Source organism: Seriola aureovittata, chromosome 14 (genome assembly GCF_021018895.1).
Source record: "Seriola aureovittata isolate HTS-2021-v1 ecotype China chromosome 14, ASM2101889v1, whole genome shotgun sequence".
Lineage (NCBI taxonomy): Eukaryota > Metazoa > Chordata > Actinopteri > Carangiformes > Carangidae > Seriola > Seriola aureovittata.
The window spans coordinates 3,599,340-3,621,454 of record NC_079377.1 but is presented as its reverse complement, the minus strand read 5'-3'; the positions used below and the strand labels follow the sequence as shown (position 1 = coordinate 3,621,454).

Sequence of the window (22,115 nt, the reverse complement as noted above, 5' to 3'; positions counted from 1 at the left end):
TGCTTGTAAGACAAGTGTTCTGTATGTTACTGTACAAATGCAATGCACGTGGGTGCCTGCAAATGCAGAGCTCTCTGTGTATGTGCATGTGTGTACTGTACATAGATGGATGTGTGTGTGTGTGTGTGTTTGTGTGTGTATGTAGCTGTGGGTGCTGTGCTGTGCTGATATAGTACCTCATTAGTTGCTGTGGACACAAATCTCCTTTGTGGCAGTGTTTCATCCTTAACGCGGGATTTATAGACGCCCTTGGTTTCGGCACTTGCCTCGCATGCTGCCGGGTGCCATACGTCAATCTGTCATTGGTCCATGCTACTTCCTGGTCCCGCAACTCCTCCCACTCCCCTCCCCTTCCTGGGGTAAATGTGGTGTTTGTCTCACCTGCTAGATGACAGGTGTTCATGTGTGTTTGTATGTTTGAGTCTGTTCTGTGGTGGGTTAGCGGTGGCTGGCAGGGGCATCAGAGGTAGGTATGGTGAAACACTATTGAAAAGGGATTGGTTACTTAGGTTGAAATGCTGCTTGTTTTGCTTAACACCACAAGTTAACGAGGTTTGGTTAAGGTGAACGTGTTACCTAAATAACGTTAGCTGAAGTGAAGCTGGTAGCTTGAGTCTGCGGGACGTTGTCAGGTATTATTCCTTACATAATACATTTCTCTTTATCTGGCAGTAGCTTCCTTTTAAAGGAACAGTTCAGTATTTTGGGAAATGTTTTTCTTTTATTGTCTCTTTGAGAATTAGATGAGAAGATTAATTGCTCAGCCCTAATTTTAAGTTAAAGTTCAAACTCTCTTTCCTTAAGAGAAAAATTCCATCAAGTCAAGTTTACATGTGTAGAAGCAGTTTTCAGTTTTGTGTATTAAATGCAAAATCTCACAGTATTTGCAGTGGCATTAGTTGCATTACTGTACATATGGAAAATGCATCCTCTTTAATCATTAAAATAGAAGTAAAAAAAACAAGACACAAAACATTAAAGTAAAAAATGTGTCAGCGGATAATAATAATGAAAATATTATTACTATTCGTTTCTGTAGTTCACTGCACAGAAAGGCCAGTCATTACAGTGCAGATGAAATCAGAAACTCAGCTAATGAAAAGATTTAATCTGCATTTTGGATGATGTACATTAACATTTGGAGTGTTGAATTATTGTGTTTTGGGACTTGGTGGTGCTGTTCCTCAAATGCATCACCTTAAAAGGGTCAGTTCACCCAAATTACTTGAATAAAACACACACACACACAAGAAAGGTTTTCCCCTTTTAGACCTGTCTCTGAGAATCTCTCTCAACCCCCGTACAGTGGAGGTAAAATTGTGAACGTAAGCACCAGTGAACAACAGTGTGCACTGGGAATTGAACCTCTCTCTGTCTCACACTGTGTTCACACCATTTCACACACTGTACAAGTGTGTCGATGCACAAATGGCCTATACTCTCTCCAGGAAACAAACACCTACTGTAGCTACACAAACTCCTAAGATTTCACCACTGGATTATTCATGGTTACACACACTGTATCACTCACACACACACATGCACACACACACACACACGCACACACACACACACAAGCGCCCAAACGGACCATATACACATGAGCAATGATGCACACATGCGGATACAGACTCCCGCTCCTCGACAGACACAAACACACACACACACACACACACACACACACACACACACAGATGGACACACGCAGATGCAGTAGGACGCAAAACAAACACACAGGGGTTTGGTGTCCTAGTTTCCATCTGTGGAGAAGCTATTCTCTCTTTCTGGCTCTCTCCTTCACTCACAAACTCATCTCAGGGGGGGTCTTACTGTGGTCATGTGACACACTGCTGCTGTTGTTGCAGTTTGTGTATGTGTGCGTGTATGTGCGTGTGTGCACATGGATAAGAGCAGGCGTTTGCGTCGCTGCTCATGTGCATATATTTGATTGTATATTTGCTTTTCTGAGTATGCAGAGACAGTATGTTCATCCTTTACATGTGTGTGTATTTGCGCGCGTGTGTGTGTGTGTGTGCGCGCGCGCGTGTGCGTGTCAGCTGGCTGTCAGGCTGCTCTCCGCCTGCCTACGGTTCCTCCTCTTCTGCGCTTGTTTCACCATCAGAGTGTGATCTAATACAGGGATTACTATGGGATTAAGTGAGTCTCTTATAAAATAACAGCTCGCCGCTCCGTATCTCCACAACACCGGCCGTTTGTTCTGCGGCAGCAACACACTCAAACAACATCACGCAAAGGTAAAACGCAATAACCGCTCCAGCAAGAGGTGAAATGTGCTTAGAGAGGAATACGCCAACAAGAAAACGGACCAGTGAGACAGTCAGCATGCTGTAGTCCAACCAGCAAATTTCACTCACCAGTTTCCTTTTATAGCACCTCAACTAACTTTATTCTTTTATCAGAATGGATTTATTCTTAACTGATGTAATCAGAAGACAAACCTACTGTATCTAGAACCAGAACAATTAAAGGCTGATGTTTGGTTTGTGTTCATTTTAAGCAATGGATTTTAAAGCTGGGAAATGTCATTAATAGGCCTTATTGTTTTCCCTGAATTGCAGCATTTCTGGTTCTAGATCAGCAGTTCTCAAACTTTTCACATCAAGGACCCCTAAACGAACAGAAATTAGACCACGGACTTCCGTTTGATTTTGTCCCAGATTCTCCCTCTGATGAGATTTTGCTTTTAGATGTTTTATTACAGAAAAATAGTCACACATTCTGTCATTCTGTTACTTACGGATGGAATTATAGAGAAAATAAATGATTCCCTTTTTTGCTGGGAACCGCCAGGAACCCCCTCCAGGACCTCTGGGGGTCCGGGGACGCCACTTTGAGAACCACTGCTCTACAATGTTTGTGTTTTACCGGGTACGATTATTTGATTTTTTGTTAATCTACAATATTACAAGACTCTAAATGACAGCTAATGTTGCTCTGTATCTGCTGGATGTGTAAACTTGCAAGTGTTTGCTAACAAGCTCTCCATATGACACATAACTGTGTTAGGTGATAATATGTCCAAATTACATTTACAGCTTGTTTCTGCTGCCCCCAAGTGACTAAAAAAATAATGTATAGCAGGTTTAAGCTTTGAAATCAAGCAACCTATACAAGATGTAGTAAAGTACTATGTTGTACTGGATGATGAATGCACCTACCCTCCCCTTCTTTTTAACAGTAAGTCTACTGTATATAACACACATATGCACACACCGAATGTGGAGCTTGTTAGTTCTAAGGGTTATGATCTGATGTGTCTAAGCCTAATTTTCTCCATCATACGTTTTTCATCAGTCCTACCTCTTGGTCTAGTCAACTGTCTTTTAATGGTAAAAACGAATATTTGTGGAGGTGCGCTGTTTAAAAGAAAGAAATGTACCATCCTGCCTTTCTCTGTCACGTCTGCTCATTTAAATGAGAAGAAACTTTTAAATGCTGCGACACGGGCAAATTATTCACTAATTACCATGATTATTAGATAATAGCCCATTGGAGTGTGTTTTCACTAACTACCATTTTTATTTGTCCTTAAAAGTTATTCAAAGTGTTTGCAGAAACATAGTTTATTTTAATTTCTACTACCGAATATGTGGGCAGTTCAACTCGTGTGGTTGAATTCAAATATAATGCAATTTCATTCACTTGTAGTTAAGTATGTAAACTAAAGGTCTATTATAGTTTTAAAGACCTTCAGCAAAAAGCTGATAGCTATTTTAATGATCATACACTTTGACAGGCTCATCATCACAGTACTGAAGCACAAACTGATGATCTATAAAAACGAGGAGATTGCATTGCTCCTTAGGGTGGTGTCATCAATCAGAAATCCCTGGAATTCCACAAAACAAAGACAATAGTTCTGACTTCTCTGGGAATACCCCATGCTACAAAAGAAATTTTATATTTGCCCTCCTATTTCAAAGGGTAATGACAGCTATATAGTTTCACATGGGGCTAGAATTGTGTACTCACTTACAAACCCCTCATTAGACCCACATATCCATGAATGAATGACAATACAAAAGAGAAGTACCTGACCACTGACATCAGATCTCCCTTAACATTTAATTAGCGACATTTTGACTCAGCACAGGTCCTGTCCTGGGCAAATGTCCATGTGAAAGAAGTATACAGTATAACAAACACTATCACATATCTGCCACAATGGATTTATTACAAGCAACATTAATATAATTGAATAAATTCAATCTAATTTAAAAACGACTTGCTCAAGAAGTTATTCAGGAGATGACAAATAAAAAATCATTCACAAGGTGGACGGCACGAGCTAACTAGACACTTGTGGACAACAACAGATACTGATGCTGGGAGGTGTTTGTGTTATTTACTCAACCCTCATTGTTACAAATGGGATGGGCAGAATATTAGAAACATCTGTCAGTATAATGCAGTACAGTTAAACAGCACAATAAACCTCCTACATGACCAAACCTCTTTCAAACAGGTTAAAAAAAAACTGAACATTAGGACCTCCATGACAGCAGGAGTGTACGTAGTGTGTCAGATGTGTATACACACTGTTTTGTAATAGATATTTTTGTTCAGTATTTGTTTAGAAAAACAGTCTTGAGGGCAGTGATGCGGAGGTCTGGGACCAGGCTCTCTTTTTAAAGTAGTACAGGTAGAAGACAACTTCTGTTACACTTCTGTTACAGGTATCGTTTGATTTTAGCAACAATAATGAAATCCCTGCCTGTGTGTGTGTGCATGGCGTCAGTCCAGAGGAGAAAGGATCCTGTAGATCCAAAGGATGGAGAATCGTGGTGTTCTGCTCCTTCTTCCCCTTTGAATCAGTTTCCACCTCCCAATGCCTCACTCCCATCCCATCCCCTGCAACATGTCGGTCACCACCTTACGGAGCTCTGAGGTCCAAGTCTTTTACCCAACCTTGGTGGCGACCCGGGAGAGCGTCGGCATCGCGCCCCTATAGAGCTCGAGGCAATAATGGATCAAGAGCACCTGATTTCATGCAACGCAGGTGTGGCTGCCTCTGCTGCTGCGATTGCAGTCAAAGAAGATAGATAGATAGAAAGATAGATACAGACCAAGAAGATACATGTCAAGGGGATACTGGCAGAGAGGATACTGGCAGAGCAGATACACGCCATGAGCAACGCCATTAGAGCACATTCCTGTGACCATCCAGCCCAGCAGGTGGTACCCGGACGTCAGGAGGATGCAGTGCAGCCACTGCAGAGCCCAGGGGAGGCACCAGATGACATCTTGGATGTGCCAGAGCTATAGGGTGCCCATGTGTCTGGTGCCTTACAGAAACTGCTACGATAGATGGCACAGGCAGCGATGCTGAGCTCAGAAGGTGGAATTCGCATTTCAGGTGGGAATTTCTTTTAGATCACCTCACATGTGGGTGGAGTGATACTCTAGTGAAAATGGTAACTACACATTAATATTCAGAAGTTGTGTAATAAGATAATAAGATGCAGCACACACCTTCCTCCTGTGCACCACCTGCAGTACATCTATACACTGTAACTCCTGGTAGACGTTGAAGTGCTGTTGCATATTCTGTATTTGTGCTGCTTAACTTCTCAAAGTTACATCTTGTTGTGCTGCCTGGTCCAAACAAAGACATCATTTATTGCAATTTAGTATCCAGATGATAGATACTCAGAAAAGAAATTATTTCAGTGAACAAACGTCATCAAAAGTAAAAGCAGTTATCATTTAAACTGGCCTTTTCCATAGTGCTATAAATAATTAATACACTGATGTGTAACCAGTGTTTAATTGAAAGTTTTAGCTAGTCTTGGTGGTTTTACATGAAGTTAATGCACTGCTACAAAATACTGTGCTGGTACTACTTTATATTTTAGCTAGTATTGTTTAGCATGTAGGTTAAAGTACAGATGTCACTAAAAGTATAACAATGCCTCTGTTCTAGTCAAGTGTCCCAATCAATTCACAAGTGTGAAGACACCATGAACAGGCCAGGACTCTGACACTGAAGCAACAAAACACAATTCAGACATGAGTCCTTTTATTATTTCCACCTGAGTTTTTCCTCCTCACACGTCAAAGTGTGTGTTTAATTTACATTTACACAATGAATCAGCTGATCGAGAGAAAATTAATCTGCTGCAATTTAATTTGTGATGACGGTTAATTGCTTAGGTCAATTCCAGCTTCTCAAATATGAGCATTTGCTGCTTTTCACTGTTTTATATCGTAACATTTTTCTGGGTTTTAGACTTTGGTCGAACAAAACCGTCATTTTAAGATCTCACTGTGGGAACTTCTGAAGGACATTTGTCAGCATTTATATAAACTAAACAATGAATCAACTAATTAAAAATGAAGTAAGTAATTAATAAAAAAAATAATTGTTAGTTTGATCTCTGTAGTTAAGTTCCATCAGTAGTTTATTTGTTTTGGAGATTGATAATAACTTGATTATATTTTTAACACTTTAAAGTGTTGAAACTTGCCCAGAGTATTTTCAATTATTCTTTCATTTTATACAAGAAACTACAACAATATTCTTTAAGGGTCCCGTAAAATTTGACTACGTAGCACCCGGTCGTCACCTCCTGTCTGTACACGTATGTACGAGGCGAGCAGCTCTGCAGTGTGGATCTGGCAGCCGTCCACCTCGTTGGTCTGGCTGCAGAAAATCACAGATTGGTGGATGTTCTCACCAAAGCTATAATGTCCCACATGAGGCAGTGTGTTGCTTTCTTTGCTGTTTATGTGTGTGTGTGTGTGTGTGTGTGTGTGTGTGTGTGTGTGTGTGTGTGTGTGTGTGTGTGTGTGTGTGTGTGTGTGTGTGTGTGTGTGTGTGTGTGTTGTTTGAGCACACACTTTCCCTCTCTCCCTGGTGGTGCTGGGGTGTTTGGCAGGATAAATATAGCTGCGTTGGTGTAAAGCTGTTTTCTCTTCGGCTTTTGTAGCTTTAATCAGAAGCAATCTGGAGGAGGGATAAATGGAAGGGAAAGGGGGGTGAGAGAGAGGGAGAGCAGGAGGAGGAAGAGGAGAAGGGGGGGAGTGGGTACGAGGAAGAGAGACGGGAGAGAGAGATGGCCGATGCCAGAGTGTTTTATTTTAGCTCTCTTTAAAGAGTCATTGGGGAGTGTTCAGGAGTAATGAGAACCCTGGTGGCTGGAGGAGAGGAACTGACTCTAACCTCCTCTCGCTCTCCTCCTCCATCCTCTCTGTTTCTGTTTCCTGCCCAACCTCATTTCCTCCGTCATCCCCCTCTTCCTCATTCTGACTGATCGCAGCACAGGACTATGACTATGGCTGCGTTCACACTGCGGGCATTCATGCTCCGCTCTGTCTCATATCTATTCTAGGATGTAACCCACATCCCTTATCGATATGAACTGACAGTGTTGTTGATGAAGAAAAAAAAAAAAATGGAAGCTTGTGACGGTGTCACTGACCACATGAACAAATGACCCAAAAACAGAGAAACTCAATGTTACGGTACCAATTTTAACCATAGTGATGAAAAATGAACCATTGACCAACTATCTTACCAACAGGCTTCATTTTACCAGCTCTTTCTGGAGGATTCAACTGCATGTCCTGGTCCTGCACAGTCAATAGAGATTGTGAAGTTGTAATGGAGAGGAATACATATTTGACAAACGAGCAAACTCCATCTGGTGAAGAAGATTGTGAGATGCATTTGAAAGCTGCAGAAAAAGCTTAATATGTGAACCTTGAATTTAAATTTGCTGTTTTGGCTGGACTATGGGCCAACGCTACATCTGTGACTGAGTGAGTGACTGAGTGATGAAGTTACACCATTGGTTGGCTGAGTGTTGGACTTTTCCCATTGGCTCCAGCAGTTTCGATTACGTCATGACGTGATGTTTACAGTGGCTCCACAAGAGTTTTCAACCACTGTATTTCCTCAGATAGTGACCCGGGCCTTTATTTACCTCAACTGCAGAAGGTAACAGGCCTTTATTTCTAATTCCCTCTGTCTGATATGTAGAATTAGTCATACTGGTATTTCAGTACAATGCCTCGTATTGATCCGCTCCTGTTGTATTACACACCGATACAAACTCAACACTACCAAATTAAAAGCCCTGTAGCGTTTCAGTGGACACAAACCTTTTATTTCTTAACAGGGCTTTTATTGTTTTATTTTTTATTTTTTTGTCTCATTTCCGGTTGCTGACGTTTCAGATTTTTGTTTTTTTTTTGCCATTATTGCGGTCCATTCAGATATATTCACTCTCAGCACTCACCCTCATTTTTAGATTATTTTCTATTAAATATTGAGATTTATAAATAAGTGTTTTGGCATGTCTGGCAGAGTGGCACTGTCCTTGGTACTGAAAGCTGGAATTTGTTCGTTTTGTTGTGTGTGATCACATGACTAAACAGACAACCAGTTGACATAATTTGATTTGGTAAGGTAAATTGTGGGTAGTGTATTTGCATGGTGAGATGTTTTAATAAATGTAATAATAATAATAATAATACATTTGTGAATATATCACATTTTGCTACATTAGACAACTTTAAATACTGCTGCGCTGCTGTGTTCAAGAAGTTAGGCTTGTTTTAATAAAATGAAGAAAAGAGTTGATATTCCTCAGATTAAGGCGTCGTGAAAAGTATTGTTTTTGTACCAATACTGCTACGCTACTGACACCTGTATCAAGTAAATCAAAGATTCTGTGACTGTGAATCCAGGTTTGTGTGGAGAAGGAAAGAGAAACTTACTCATACTCATACACAGTGTAAAATCTGTTTGTCACTTGAAATTGAATTCATTGTCACTGTTGAAATGTACTGACATCAGATGTATGTCATAGTTGTGTGATTCATGCGACTGTGTGCGTCTTTGTGATGAAAAACAAGATCTGAAGTGTGTCATGTGAGAGGAGAAACACTCGGCTGTAGTGTGTGCGAACGCAGCCAATGTATAGTCGTTGTGCATATGTGTGACGGGACAAACAGAAAGAAGAGAGGACGAGAGATATTATTTTGGCAGTGAGTTGAATATCCTTTCATTATTCAGTTGGCTTTGCCTTCGTCATTCGGAGGCCAAAAAGCAGCCCACAGTGGAAGCCAAGCTGCTCCCTGCTATAACTGCTGTGATGTTGATCTTAAAAGCTTCCATAAAAGCTTTTTTCTGGACGACTCATTGGCAGCAGTGCAGCTCTTTAGGAAGTGCATTGTTCCATTTCCTGTTTGACAGTCACTACGAGTGAAGCTGGGCCTCAGATTAGCGGCTGGCAAAGTAGTTGGCTGAGATGGTTTTCAGTGACTGCAGTAATGAATAGTTTCTTCCTCGTAGACACATTATTGTGATACTGTGTATGTCAGCTGCATTAAATTCCCCTACAGAGTTATGTCAATGTGTCATACATTATCTGATCTGTTTGTACAGAAACTTCATGAAGACATCCTGTTGGCAAGTCAGCGGATAAAAGCTGAACCTCTAGACTGTGATTGTGATCCCTTACCTGTGCTCCTTCTCTCCCAGGTGATCTGGGTGTGTAATAACTGCCGGAAGCAGCAGGAGATCCTCACCAAGCCGGGCGAGTGGTTCACCAGTCCGCCTGGAAAGCCCGCTGGCCTGGGATCAGCCGTCAGTGAGCCGTCTGTGTGCCAAACGCCCGGGGATAAGAAGCTCCGATCTCGCTCCCAAGCGCCCCCGGGCTCCACCACCGCAATCCAAGACCCCAACCGACCCAGTGCACCCGGGACCACAGCTGGCACCGATGCGCGGTCACGTAGCGAACCACCACGAGACACGTAAGAGGAAGCAGTACTGTAGAACTAGTGGTAAAAGACTGAATACAGAAAGGCCAGAGCAGAAAGATCAGTTTTACTTTAGTGATACAGAAACATTATCACACCTTAAATGTATTTACCAACATTTGACATGCTGCAATGACATGCAGCCATTTTATCTGACCAACAACGTGTGTTGTTATTCAGTCAAAACAAAGCCAACATCACTGAAAAACTTGTATGTGAAGACACACACAGATGGGCAACAAATTAAAGGAGAGACTGTATCACTTCAGACATGGAACATGTAGCTTTACTGGAATTTTATCATTCAGACATACTTTTACAAAAATAGTGGGATGTGTTTAAAAGTAATGATACAAAAGAAGAAGAGTATTTTCTCTTTTCAGTGATAAGTTTCTAAACTCGTTTTGCCAACATTTTTTGAACGTTTTCATTTACAGACATTAGTATTATTATGCAATATTACTCAATTATACAATTATACATTACATACCCATTCTCTCTTTTAACGTCTCTCATGTTAAAAGATAAAATCAACTTAAAGCATATGACAAAGTCAGTCATACAGTTCAGGCTCTGACAAAGTAAAGATATACAGTACATAACTCATAGAAACAGCCACTGCAATACATTTTAAAAACACGCCCCCATCCCCTTCTCTATGGGGGCTGGAACAGTGACAGTAATAATAATAGTATTTTGACATTGAAAATGAAATGTGGCATTGAAAAAGTTGTATTGGAAAAAGTTGTATTGACACTGACATAAATACTGGCACTGAAAAAGTTTCCACTGAAGAATAAAACACTGGAATTAAAAAAAAAAACCTACAATCATATGATCTTATCTTATTTAATTTTGATATTTTTGTACTATGATGTTTTTTAATGTCAATCTTCAGATTTTTTCTTCGTGTCTGTCTTTTTTCAGTGACACTGTTTTTCAATGTCAATTTTCTGGCCGTTTTGGCCTAGAGAGAGGGGGTAGGGCAAGGAGCGCTTGATTTATTTACCCTCAGACGCCTGACAGGACCGTATGCTTCGGCAGTGGCTTACACAAGCTCACCTGCAGAAGCTCTCCTGTATCTGCATGTTGCACCCATGTGTTTTTGTTTCTCCATGGATATACGTACATTGCACCATATTCTTGCACTTGTTTTGCCTGCGATATACCAAAATCTTTGGTATAGAAGCCTAAATTATTGAGTGCGAGGGATATTCTTTCTCCCTCATCTCACACTCAGCGCCTTTTCTGAACTTTTCTTATTTTGCGTATATGCTGTATGTGAGGAGTGTTGCTGGATATTCATTCATGCATTTGGCTTAAATGAAAGTTGAAAACATCAGGGATAGAGTGCTGGTCCGATCAATATTGTGGTTGCGTGAGTTTTTATAACCTCTCCTGCCACAGTCTCTGGGGTTGTCCCTGAGTCCACTCAGGGTCGGCACTTCTCACCGATGCATAATAATAATAATAATTCAGACAGATAATAAGCAACCTACCTGCATGTGAATGGCTGTGTTATAACCAGTGTATCTTCTGCCACCTCTTTACACGTTCGCTAAAGTTGCAGGTGGCTGTATAGTGAAACTTCCCCCGCCTCCTCCTCTGCGTCTGATATAAAAGAAGAGTGTCGCTGTGAATGGCAATGTGCATTCTATAAATGTATATCTGTCCCAGTTCCATACTAAATAATATTTCCAGACAGATTTTGTGTCTGTTGTGTATTCACACTGCAAAAGTCAAAAAACATTAAGTGAACTCAAAAAGTCAGTATGCAGACTAAAAACTGCTTGATTTTTCAGTGTGTTTTTCTTCACACCGTTTTCCCACAAGGCTTTGCAGAGAGGAAATTAATGATGTGCTTATAGCTGCAAAAAATACAGGGTTGCCCCGAAGTCAGGGGGCGGGGTGTTGTCATCCTTGGTATATTAACTGGTCAAGCTTGTGGTTCGTGTATCCTGCTTTTTCTTATCTATGTTTTTTGTTTATTTTTTATAAGCACTTAACATTATTACTGATTTTATTATATATATATTATAATTTATATATTATTACTTTTCTTCATGACACTTTATTTGCAAATAGGAGAGTTTTATCATTCACTCCGCTGCACATGTAGTTTCAGTTCAGCTCTGCTGCAGAGCGGCCACACTCCTCTACATGACTCTCCTCTTTGTTTTCTAAAGACCTCATGTTTTAATGCCTTTGCATGTAAAAAACATCAGATTTACACACAGTCAGAGAAAGTAAACGTTGGCGTCTTGGCGGTAGCTCGGTGTCTCTCCTGTCGCTGTGCTGACAGCGCTGTCTGGAGTTGAGCTGCCCTCTGTTTCCATCACAGTTACTTTTGTGGTCAGTCATTTAAGAGAATCTTTCAGAAAGTCGTACCAGACTCTGAACAAAAGAAAAAGTAATTTTATTGAATGATCTGACATGAGAAGCTCAACAATTCAATTTTGGCTCATTCACAGTTTTCTGGTTTATTAATGTGATTTTCTTTTAATTGTGCAAAAGGGAAGTATGCACAATGAAAGGTCTAAGGTCTCAGTGACCTCACAAAACACAGTTTTGGCCCATTGAATGTCATATCTCAAGACCCCCTCATTTTTGTTAGATTGTATGTTTGATTGACAAACATTCACTTGGACTCAAGGGTCAACTGATCAACAGAAATTGGTGCGCAAAGGTCAAAGGTCAATGTCACTGTGACCTCACAAAACATGTTTTTGGCTATGACTGAAGAACTCATACTCTAATTATGACGCAATTTAACTCAAACGTCTATAAGGATAAAATTAAGTGATGATATTTCATATCCAAAAGGTCAAAGGTCAACTTCACTGTGACATCATAATGTTCTGCAAAAACACCTTGTGACCATATTTCCTGCAACATTGATGGTTGGTGGAGGGGTTCAACCACAAGGTGGTAATTTTAGTTTAGAGACTGATTGAATTTAGAAAAGCTCAATCAGTCTCCAAAGCTGGAGGCTGACCCCAGTGACATCACCACGGAAGATTATACAACTGTCCTCATAAGTATAGCAGGACTAACTATGATCAGTAAAGTGGTCTTGATGTGTGAAATTGGTTTAGTGTCCATTTAAGCCAACAGAGAGAAAGCAGCTCGTATGAAATATGTTAATATTTGTTCTGTTGAGCATTATCTCCTGTGTTGTACGCAGTGGTGGATTGTGGTTCTTTGGAAAGCAGTCTGTTGTTGCTTCCTGTGCCATTGTGAGTGTAATGGAAGAACACAGTCAGTTCCAAAACACTGGACAGTAGAATGTGTTTTCACTGGTGACTTTCTATTAGTGGACACTAATGTTAACAATGAAATGGTAAGAGATGCAAAATCATACCAGTGTCATTTGTTATAGTTAACAGTGAAGCAGAAGCTAAAGGCAGTCAAAATACAGCAAGGTCTCTCACATAATCCATCACTCAGCCACATTAGCTAAATTATTTAGCTTACACTTCTGTTTGCTACAACTGGTGCTATAAAAATCAGTGACAATAAAAAGTAGAATTAAAGGCTTTGTTTGTATTTTATTTTTTTGTTTTTCTCAAGATCATCTTTTGCCATTTTACTGCCTTTATTGATGCCATAAGAGAGGTAACATGGGGAGAGAAGCCTGTAGCCGAACATTGTGATGATGTCATGTGATGTGCCTCAAATACTAGGCCACTGGGATGTCACTTCACACGCTTAGGTCCTATATAGTATAAAGTGAGTCTAGGTTCTATATTAATACTGTGAAAGTATCAAAGCGTCAGTCCACAGAGAAATGCACACAGCCTGTATTCAGAGACTGAGCCTTAAAACCAGCCGTCAGGACTTCTGTAACTTTGTGATGTCACAACAAAGCAGTCACCACCCTCAGCCATGCCCCAAGCCCCGTCCGCCTGGACCCACCATCCAACCTTGTAGGATCTGGTTTCTCTCAGCCTCCTCTCTTCTGATTGGCTCACTGGCCTGTTGTTACTAGAGCTCCAGAGAGAAGCCTGAGAGAGGAGATGTAAAACTACATTCAGATGGTTTTTGGTTCTAAAAACCACAAATATATCTTCTTATGGATCAACACTTCAAATAAAACACAGAAGAAGAGGAAAATATGGGACCATTAAATTTGAATTTCATGTAGTGTTGAAACAAGTTAGTTAACAGATTCAAAACTGTCTGCCATTGTGATAATCAATTACTCACTGAAGGTCCCCCTAGATCATGAAATGACATTCATGGTCCCCAGAGATTAACTCCTGCTGTCCACTGACTTCCCTCTAGCTCCAGTACTGTGGTTTTGAGTGAAACAAACTACCTCAGTTGTTTATTACTTTGATTTACGACCAAATACCTTCAAAACTATTGACAAATGATAGCATGCTAACATGCTGAACTGAATCATGGTGAGCATTATCTGCTAAATATCAGCATGTTAACATTGTCAGTGTGCGCATACTGATGTTCACATTCAGCCAGTGCTGCTAGCGTGGCTGTCGACTTTCTAACATCTTTACATAAAATAATAGAGACATAATTCTAGACATAATTATGAGTTGCAGCCAGTGCAGAGGAGCTAAAAACATTGAATGAACCAAAGATTGCACATTCAACTTTTATCTTAGCATGAGCTCTTTCTAAACACAGGGTGTTGATATCAGTAGTAAAGCTACTGTAGGTTTCCAAATACACACATAAGGATTTGCACATCTGTTTTCATGGCCAGTGAAAGCTAAAAAGAGATGATTTACACTAACATGACCTGAGCAAACGTAAGGTAGACATGTTAGAAAGGTTTCTAACCTGGCTTTATCCTTTCATATTAATCTCACACAGCAATTCTCCAGGAGTTTAAATACAGTATCCTGTGATCTATGTGCCTGAAACACAAAACCTTGTTTTCCAACAACTCTCACCTCTTCTTTTCTTTCTCTCTCTGTCCCCATATCGATTATTGCCCAGGAGAAACGGGCGGGGAGGTGGAGGAGCTGGTCGGGGAGAGCGGTGGGCGGGCCAGCCCAGGCTGCAGACCCAGGTTTCCATGGACCGGGACCTCCGGGGGGAGTCGAGGGAGCGCAGGGAAAGCCGGCGACTGACAAAGGGACGCTCTCTGGAGCATGATCCTGTGGGAGGAGGTGGCGGAGTAAGGCGGACAGAAGAGGGGGGCTACCGCCACATGGACCACAACGGTGCTGCCCCTTGCCAACCAGGGCTGGTCCCTCCTGGAGGCCGAGGACACCCTGTGCCCATGCAGGGTCGTGGCATGGGCGTAGCAGGGGAGCTCGGGGATGGCGTTCGGCCTGGTCAGAGGACGGTGGGTGGGGTTGGTGGGCCGCATGAACACACCCTTGCTCAGCAGGTCCCTCCACCTGAACTCAGAGAGCCTCCTGGTTCGGGACCTGGCTCAGCCCCCGGCCAGGGACCTGTAGTGAGGCGGACCAAACGGGAGAAGGCTGAGAGCATGCTGCGCAACGATTCGCTAAGCTCTGACCAATCGGAATCTCTGCGTCCGCCACCGCCAAGGCCCTACAAGTCGAAACGAGGGCTGGGGGCCGGAGGTAAGAGACAAACCAGCGTCAGCAGTTCGGAGGAGGAAGGAGGGACGACGCCTGAGTACAGCAGCTGTGAGGACGCTGAGATCGAAAGTGTCAGCGAGAAAGGTCAGAGACATAATCAGTCATCGCTCTTCTTTCATGAAAAAACTGTTGATGGTTTTCAATGAGGGTTTAATTTGCTTTAATTATTGACATCTGTCAGTTCATTTGTTTATTGATCCATCACATGACGTATCTCAGGCACAAACCATCCGTCTCATCACTGTTTAATGACAGTTTCTAATACTGCTTTTAGTCAGCACTAAAAATCTTAACAACTTATATAATAATAGTAATAATAATAATAATTATAATAATTAAATAAGAAGTTTCTATATAGAGATGTTGCTCAAAGTGCTTTACAATGAAAATTAAAATAGGACAATAAAATCAGGGTGAATAGAATGACAATGAAAATAAAAATTAGACATACAGTACATGATAACATAACATGAGATAATTCATTTAAAAGCCAAGTTAAATAATTATATGTTTTCAGCTGCTGTTTAAAAATGTTCACTGAGCATCTCTTATAGCTCTTGGCAGGATGTTCCATGGTTTTGGAGCATAGTTAAAAAAAAACATTTCTTTCATATCACATGTTCAACTGACATTACATTCAATGCACATGTCCTACATTTGCTCTAAAAATGTGTCATAAGCCTTTTGAGGCATCTGTAAGATGTTTCTAGTTTCCATGTTTGTGGTGATGGTGGCTCTCATCACTCTGAAGTAATGCCAACTCTTACACTCCCTAGATAACATAATACACTCTCTAGATCTCTTGTGTAGAAATTATTAAGCAAACAAACAAAAACAAACAGCTTCATTCATTAGATTCTTTGATTCTTGCAGTATTTCCATTAATGTCCTGCCCATAGAAACGAGCTGAGAACCACATTCATACTAGATACTAATTCTCTACTAAGTCTAATTGTAGACAGTATGTTCTATTTGCACAACTTGTAATTATATACTGAATTTGCAGTTTTGCAAAAAAATATCAATCAATAAACCTTATCATTAGTGCTGAGAAGAATTGTATATATATTAGTGACTTTAGGTTCAATTCAACTTCACAAAGAGAAAGCAAAATGTTTTTTTTTACATACATGTGTCTTTATAAATATCTACATCTCTATAAATAGAATTTTTTCCAGACCATTTATTTCCTTTCTGCACGGTGTTGTGGGACAGTAGTGCCCAGCAAAGCACACTCATAAATCAAGCAGTTTTTAGTCTGCAAACTGACTTTTTCAGTTCACGTAATGTTTTCACTTTTCAAGTGTGAATACACAACAGACACAAAACCTGAAATATGATTTATATTAGTATGGAAGCGGGACAGATATACATTTATAGAACAGCCATTCATATAGACACTCCTCTTTCACTTCAGACACAGAGGAGGAAGTAGATGACGCGTTCTGCATGTAGCTGATCAGGGTCACTACACTGCCACCTGCAGCTGCAGGTAACTTGTAAAAAGGTGGCAGAAGATATGTGGTTATAACACTGCGATGTAGGCAGCCATTAACATGAACTTATAACTGATACATACAATCAGCAAAGAGAATCAAACAGCTGCAAGTGCTCTTATTGAAATGACTTGAGGCTAATGCTTGTCTCAGAGAGTGACCGCTGGGGGACATTTCGTTTTAACTGTTACCTTCATTTATTTCTTTTATGTTATTACAATCCCGGTCGCACAGTGTCTCCTACACCTGCAGCGTACTGTGTAAATCACCCTGATTAGATCAGTAGGATGAGGGATAATCAGAAACACATCTCACTAACAGAATTTACAAACCTCTTCAACAGGACTCTGTGCAGTAATAGTATTCATAAGGAAATAACGATATAATACGATTGATCTGACACACTTGTGCTGTTTAATGTGATTGCGCTGTGTGAGGTATGAGGCATTGCATTTTCAGTGTGTGTGTGTGTGTTTGAGCACGCCCACTTGATCACACTGTATCATGGGATATGAATGTAAGAAGTGGAGCGAGCTCTTTGGTCTCAGTCTTCATTCCGTCTTCATTCAGACTTTGTGAATGTGGAGACACGTCTCTGCTTTAACTCTGTGTGTTCTGTCATCAGGACAGGTAAGGCTGCTCTGACACAACCTACTGATTCTGGAAAATACTGCATGCTCCACCTTGTGCTCTAGACTGTAGTGTAGTATCACACACCAAACTACTTGAAAACATGAGCATATTACCAACTTTTTAAATGCAGCATTGGATATTTGTCATGTGGCTGTGTGGAGGAACACCGAACCTCCTGCAACATTTTCTAACTTTTGTGCAGAGTGCATGCAGTGGGCCGTAGCCGGCAGTCTGACTGTCAAAGTGAGCAGCTGTACCAGTGTGCATATTAACGAGTGTGTGTGAGCCCGTGTGCGTATGTGAATGTTTTGCCTTTGTGTCATATTGTATTGTTTTCAGCTCGCTCCCCGAGGGGGACAATCCCACACTGTGCGTACGTGTGTGTGTGTGTGTGCGTGTTAGTGTGTCTGTGATGGGGCAATTTGACCCCGGCTGATCCCGGTGTTGACCTTGTGTGGCCTCACATAACCAACTATGTCCCCAAGCCTGAGAACACGCTGCTGTTTACACTCTAACCTTGTCATGTCCAAGCTGGGTTAAGTCACTTTACTATTAACAGTTCCACGGCACTCAGGCTCACTGCCATGTATTCAAGCAATATTCTACTACTCCAGCAGCTTATAAGCCCCGGTCTAGTGCTGTCGTAGGTCTGCTGCAGAAATGTTGCTATTACACCAGAAAGGCCTTGTGGCTGGAGCTGAGCAATGTCACTGAAGAGATGAGATATGTCATCTGTGAATTTATCATAATATTGTAATGGAGTTTAAATGTTTTCCTTTCCTAGTAACAAGGTCATAATCAAAAACTCATACAACCCCTGAATTTTCTGACTATTAGCTGAGTGAACGGTTTCCCTTTCTGTCCTTCAAACCTTGGAAAGGCCTGTCCTGCAAAAGTTTAGAAATTGCAATGAAATGATGTCACTGTCACAAGTCACCAGAATTTATTTTTGTCATTTATGGAATAGGCTCTTTATTCAGGGACAAGGTCAATTTGAAATCAAGGATATCATGTTTTCAGCATTTTACTGGTTTGAAGGTTTATTACAGATGTGCTTAATTCAGACTTAGAATGACTGAGAATCAGCTGTTCTTGAATCATGAGACACTGTTTTGAAATACTCCTCTGGTCACAGTTAAGCAGCAGCTATGCTACCTATAACTTTTTTAGCCACACTAGTGTCTGGCTTTAGGGTTGAGGTTGTCATACAGTCGGTCAGTCCACCGCTTCGACAGTAAATGATGATGTAATTATTAACATCGGTATATATGAACTAAAGTCCAGAATGAAGGGTGCAGAGCAAACCGGCCTGAATCCAGTTAACTTCCACATTTATACACAAAGAAATGTAATATAGGACATATATGTGCTATATTAACAGATCTATAAGGGGATATACTATATATATAGTGCTGCATATATATATATATATATATATATATATATATATATATATATATATATATATATAGTATATGTACACACATCATATGTACACACATCCTCTGGATATATGAAGATATAAGTTTACAACATAAATGAAATAACCATAGTAAAACTTGCATATGTACATATAATACAAACAAGTTTATTAAAATGATATAAAGATTCTATATGCTTATACATGTTTTTGTTTATCTTCAACATGTTTATCTTCACATTATCTGACCTTTGGACCCTACTTCCTATAATATCAACATACATTGACAGGCTTTGGTGTGTATATATATTTACATAACATATGTCTACAATATTTGCATACATACATACATTTCTATGGGCTTGACACATATGTCAAGATATGAAGTCGTTCTAATGTCTAATAGGTTTCATATATAATTTTTACATATATATTTAAATTTTATATATATACTTGATATATGGAAATTCAATATACAGTATGTACATGTATTACATTTGCGTATGGGACTAACTGAAAACTTTGTGACTTGACCCTTAATGATATGTTGTGGTCGTAAACTTAAGTAAAGTCTATTCAAATAAAATCAATCCATAACAAAATAAGAATAGAATAATAAGTAAGTAATAGTTTATTGTGCAGTGACTCAAGTTCATAGTTATCTGTTCTCTATCTTCTTTTTATTTACCGTTACATGACAGCTCATGTCATTTTGCAGTTAGTACCTAGTAACGTTGAAAGTATTTAAAAAACCCAATGCATCTGACTATAGCCATGCTCATGCTACATTATGGCTTCACTGTCACTGGACGCTGACATTGATAAAGTGCGGTGCGTCCAATGTAAAAGAGGCTGCATGCAGCACCAGCCTGGACCCAGACCAGACACTGTGACATCAATCAAGTGGAGGTTTAGTATGAGAGTGTCCTGTCGAACCACGTTCTAAACACACTGTTGTGGCAGCGAGACGCTGCTTCCTTTTTTAGCTCGAGACTGAGGCCAGGTCAGCTCCAAGATGTGGTTGCTGGCAGCCGAGACGCGTCCAGGCATGTAAATCATTGTACGATCAGTGCAGGAAAAGACACACACACACACACACACACACACACACACACACACACACACACACACAAACAAACACACACACACACACACACACACACACACTCACACTCAAATATGCAGTCAGTCACTCACAGTACAGTAGATCCTATTATGATCTGTGCAAGTATCCTCCTACACACAAACACACACTACGAACTCATCCTCTGATAGGAACACAACAAAAAACACAACAAATAGTACACGTGCAGTTTGACAACTTTCAGTTTCTACTTCCTTATCTCAGAGTTTTTCAACCTTTTCTGGGCAGTGAACATTTATTTGTCCCACAAATTCAAAATTATATTAAATTGTTTTTCCCCATTGATTTTTTAGTTTGTTTAAGAAATTAACCACTAATCATACAAATAAATATAAGATAATTATACTTCTGTCTTACAAACCAAGGATCGACCATTTACTGTGCCTGTTCCTCTTAGTTACTTACTATTATGCACATATGCATTTACACAAGTAAACAAAAGCCTGGATCTTATTTCTGGCCAGTAACTGCTGGTTTTGTTGGTTGAAACAACAACTGTCTTTTTGAACAACTTTTAGCAGCTGAATAACTTATGTGTCAAAACTCCGTCAGCTTGCTAAAAACCAAAACATCCAGCTGATGCATTAAACTAAGGCTGAAGCACTAGGAAAAAAATACAGCAAATACAACTCTTATATTGAAGTGTAGCACTAGCTAGTTCTTGAATTATCAGTGTAATAAGGTAAAATGTCAGAACAGACTTTCTGTACAAGAGAGAAGGCTGTTAGGATGGTGGTAGGCAAACACAAGACTTTTTTCTGAGAAGTTAACGTTGGTTTGTCTGGGGTTACTGGAATGTAAATGTTCCTTAATCCATTAAAGAATAATAAAGGGAAGCTAAAGCTAGCTTCAACTGTGATAGTTTCAAGGTCTAAGCTTTTATTGTCATTTGTAACAAAACGTCACAGCTCGAGGGAAGAAGCTTTTGTAGAGCCTGGCAGAGGAGGTCTTGGTACTCCACTACCTCCGGCCAGATGGTGAGGGGGTGTTTTGGCTGTGGCTGTTGTGGGTGGAGCTCTTCACAATGCTGAGGACCTTGTGGGTGCACTGTGGAGCAGGGAGAAGCACTGATGATGATGATGATCCTCTTCGCTGTGCTTACTGTTCAATGGAAGGTCTTACAGTCAGAGACCTTGCAGTTCCTGTACCAAACAGTAGGTACTTGAGGCAGCGATGGTTGAAGTGACGGCTACGCCACCGTATATATCCCAACGGGTTGCCACAGAAATAGAAATGAAAGATCACTAAGCAACATTTGACTCAATTGAAATTTGACTCGGCTATTTCTCTACTTCAGGAAACCGAGGCCGTTCTGAACACTGCAACATGTCTCTTAAAATGACCTGGGTGCTCTTGATATTTGCTCTAGAGACATTTAAGAGACGTTTTAATATCAAATGAAGAGTTTGTATAAATCCGTCTGTTACTTCAGCACCATGGACAGCGTCATGGTTTCATTAACACACCTTATCAACAGTTTGTGCTGACATGTCTATGAATAAACTGGAAAAATCTGTCAAATTATTATGTATTTTTAACAAATCACTTATCCATAAAACTCCTAACGTATAATTGAATATAAATGAAATGAAAGTTTCAAATGTAACAAAAAAAACTCGTAACTCATAAGGATAGACAGGAGATCTAGTAGGGTTAGCTGTTAGCCTAGCCCAGACACTTCCACAGGTGTCGCACTTCCGGATACTGCTTGCCTGAGCTGCAGCATGGTGGCTGGCTAAGCGAAGCAGGCCTGGACTCCACAAGTTGTACAACAGCTCTGGAGTTTTATGTGCTGCATGAAAGGTAGTCTTTTTGGCTGGACCAACCGTGGGCCAGCACTACATTCGCGACTGTTCATGACTGACTGAGCGCAATGAAGTTAGCCCACTGGTCAACTGGTTGGACTTTTGGCTGTTTCTACTACGTTATCGGGGGGGGGGGGGGTTTTACAATGGATCCACAACAGTTTTCAACTGAGAGGCCAGTGTGTGTGTTCGTGCCACCATGGTAACACAAAGGAAGCTTTTGGGAATGGCTTCCACACAGTGGAATGTTTTTAA

At 40.6% G+C, this 22,115-nt stretch overlaps 1 protein-coding gene across 18 annotated transcripts in view; it reads left to right on the top strand.

Moving 5' to 3' along the window:
* Positions 1–22,115, top strand: part of LOC130181551 (regulating synaptic membrane exocytosis protein 1-like) — a 105,052-nt gene that overhangs the window by 42,532 nt on the left and 40,405 nt on the right. For all 18 annotated transcript variants that reach the window (XM_056395853.1, XM_056395842.1, XM_056395843.1 and 15 more), the window contains 2 exons: positions 9,509–9,780; positions 14,749–15,446. In XM_056395853.1, coding sequence (XP_056251828.1) covers positions 9,509–9,780; positions 14,749–15,446 — 970 coding nt within the window. The remainder of the gene's footprint in view (positions 1–9,508; positions 9,781–14,748; positions 15,447–22,115) is intronic.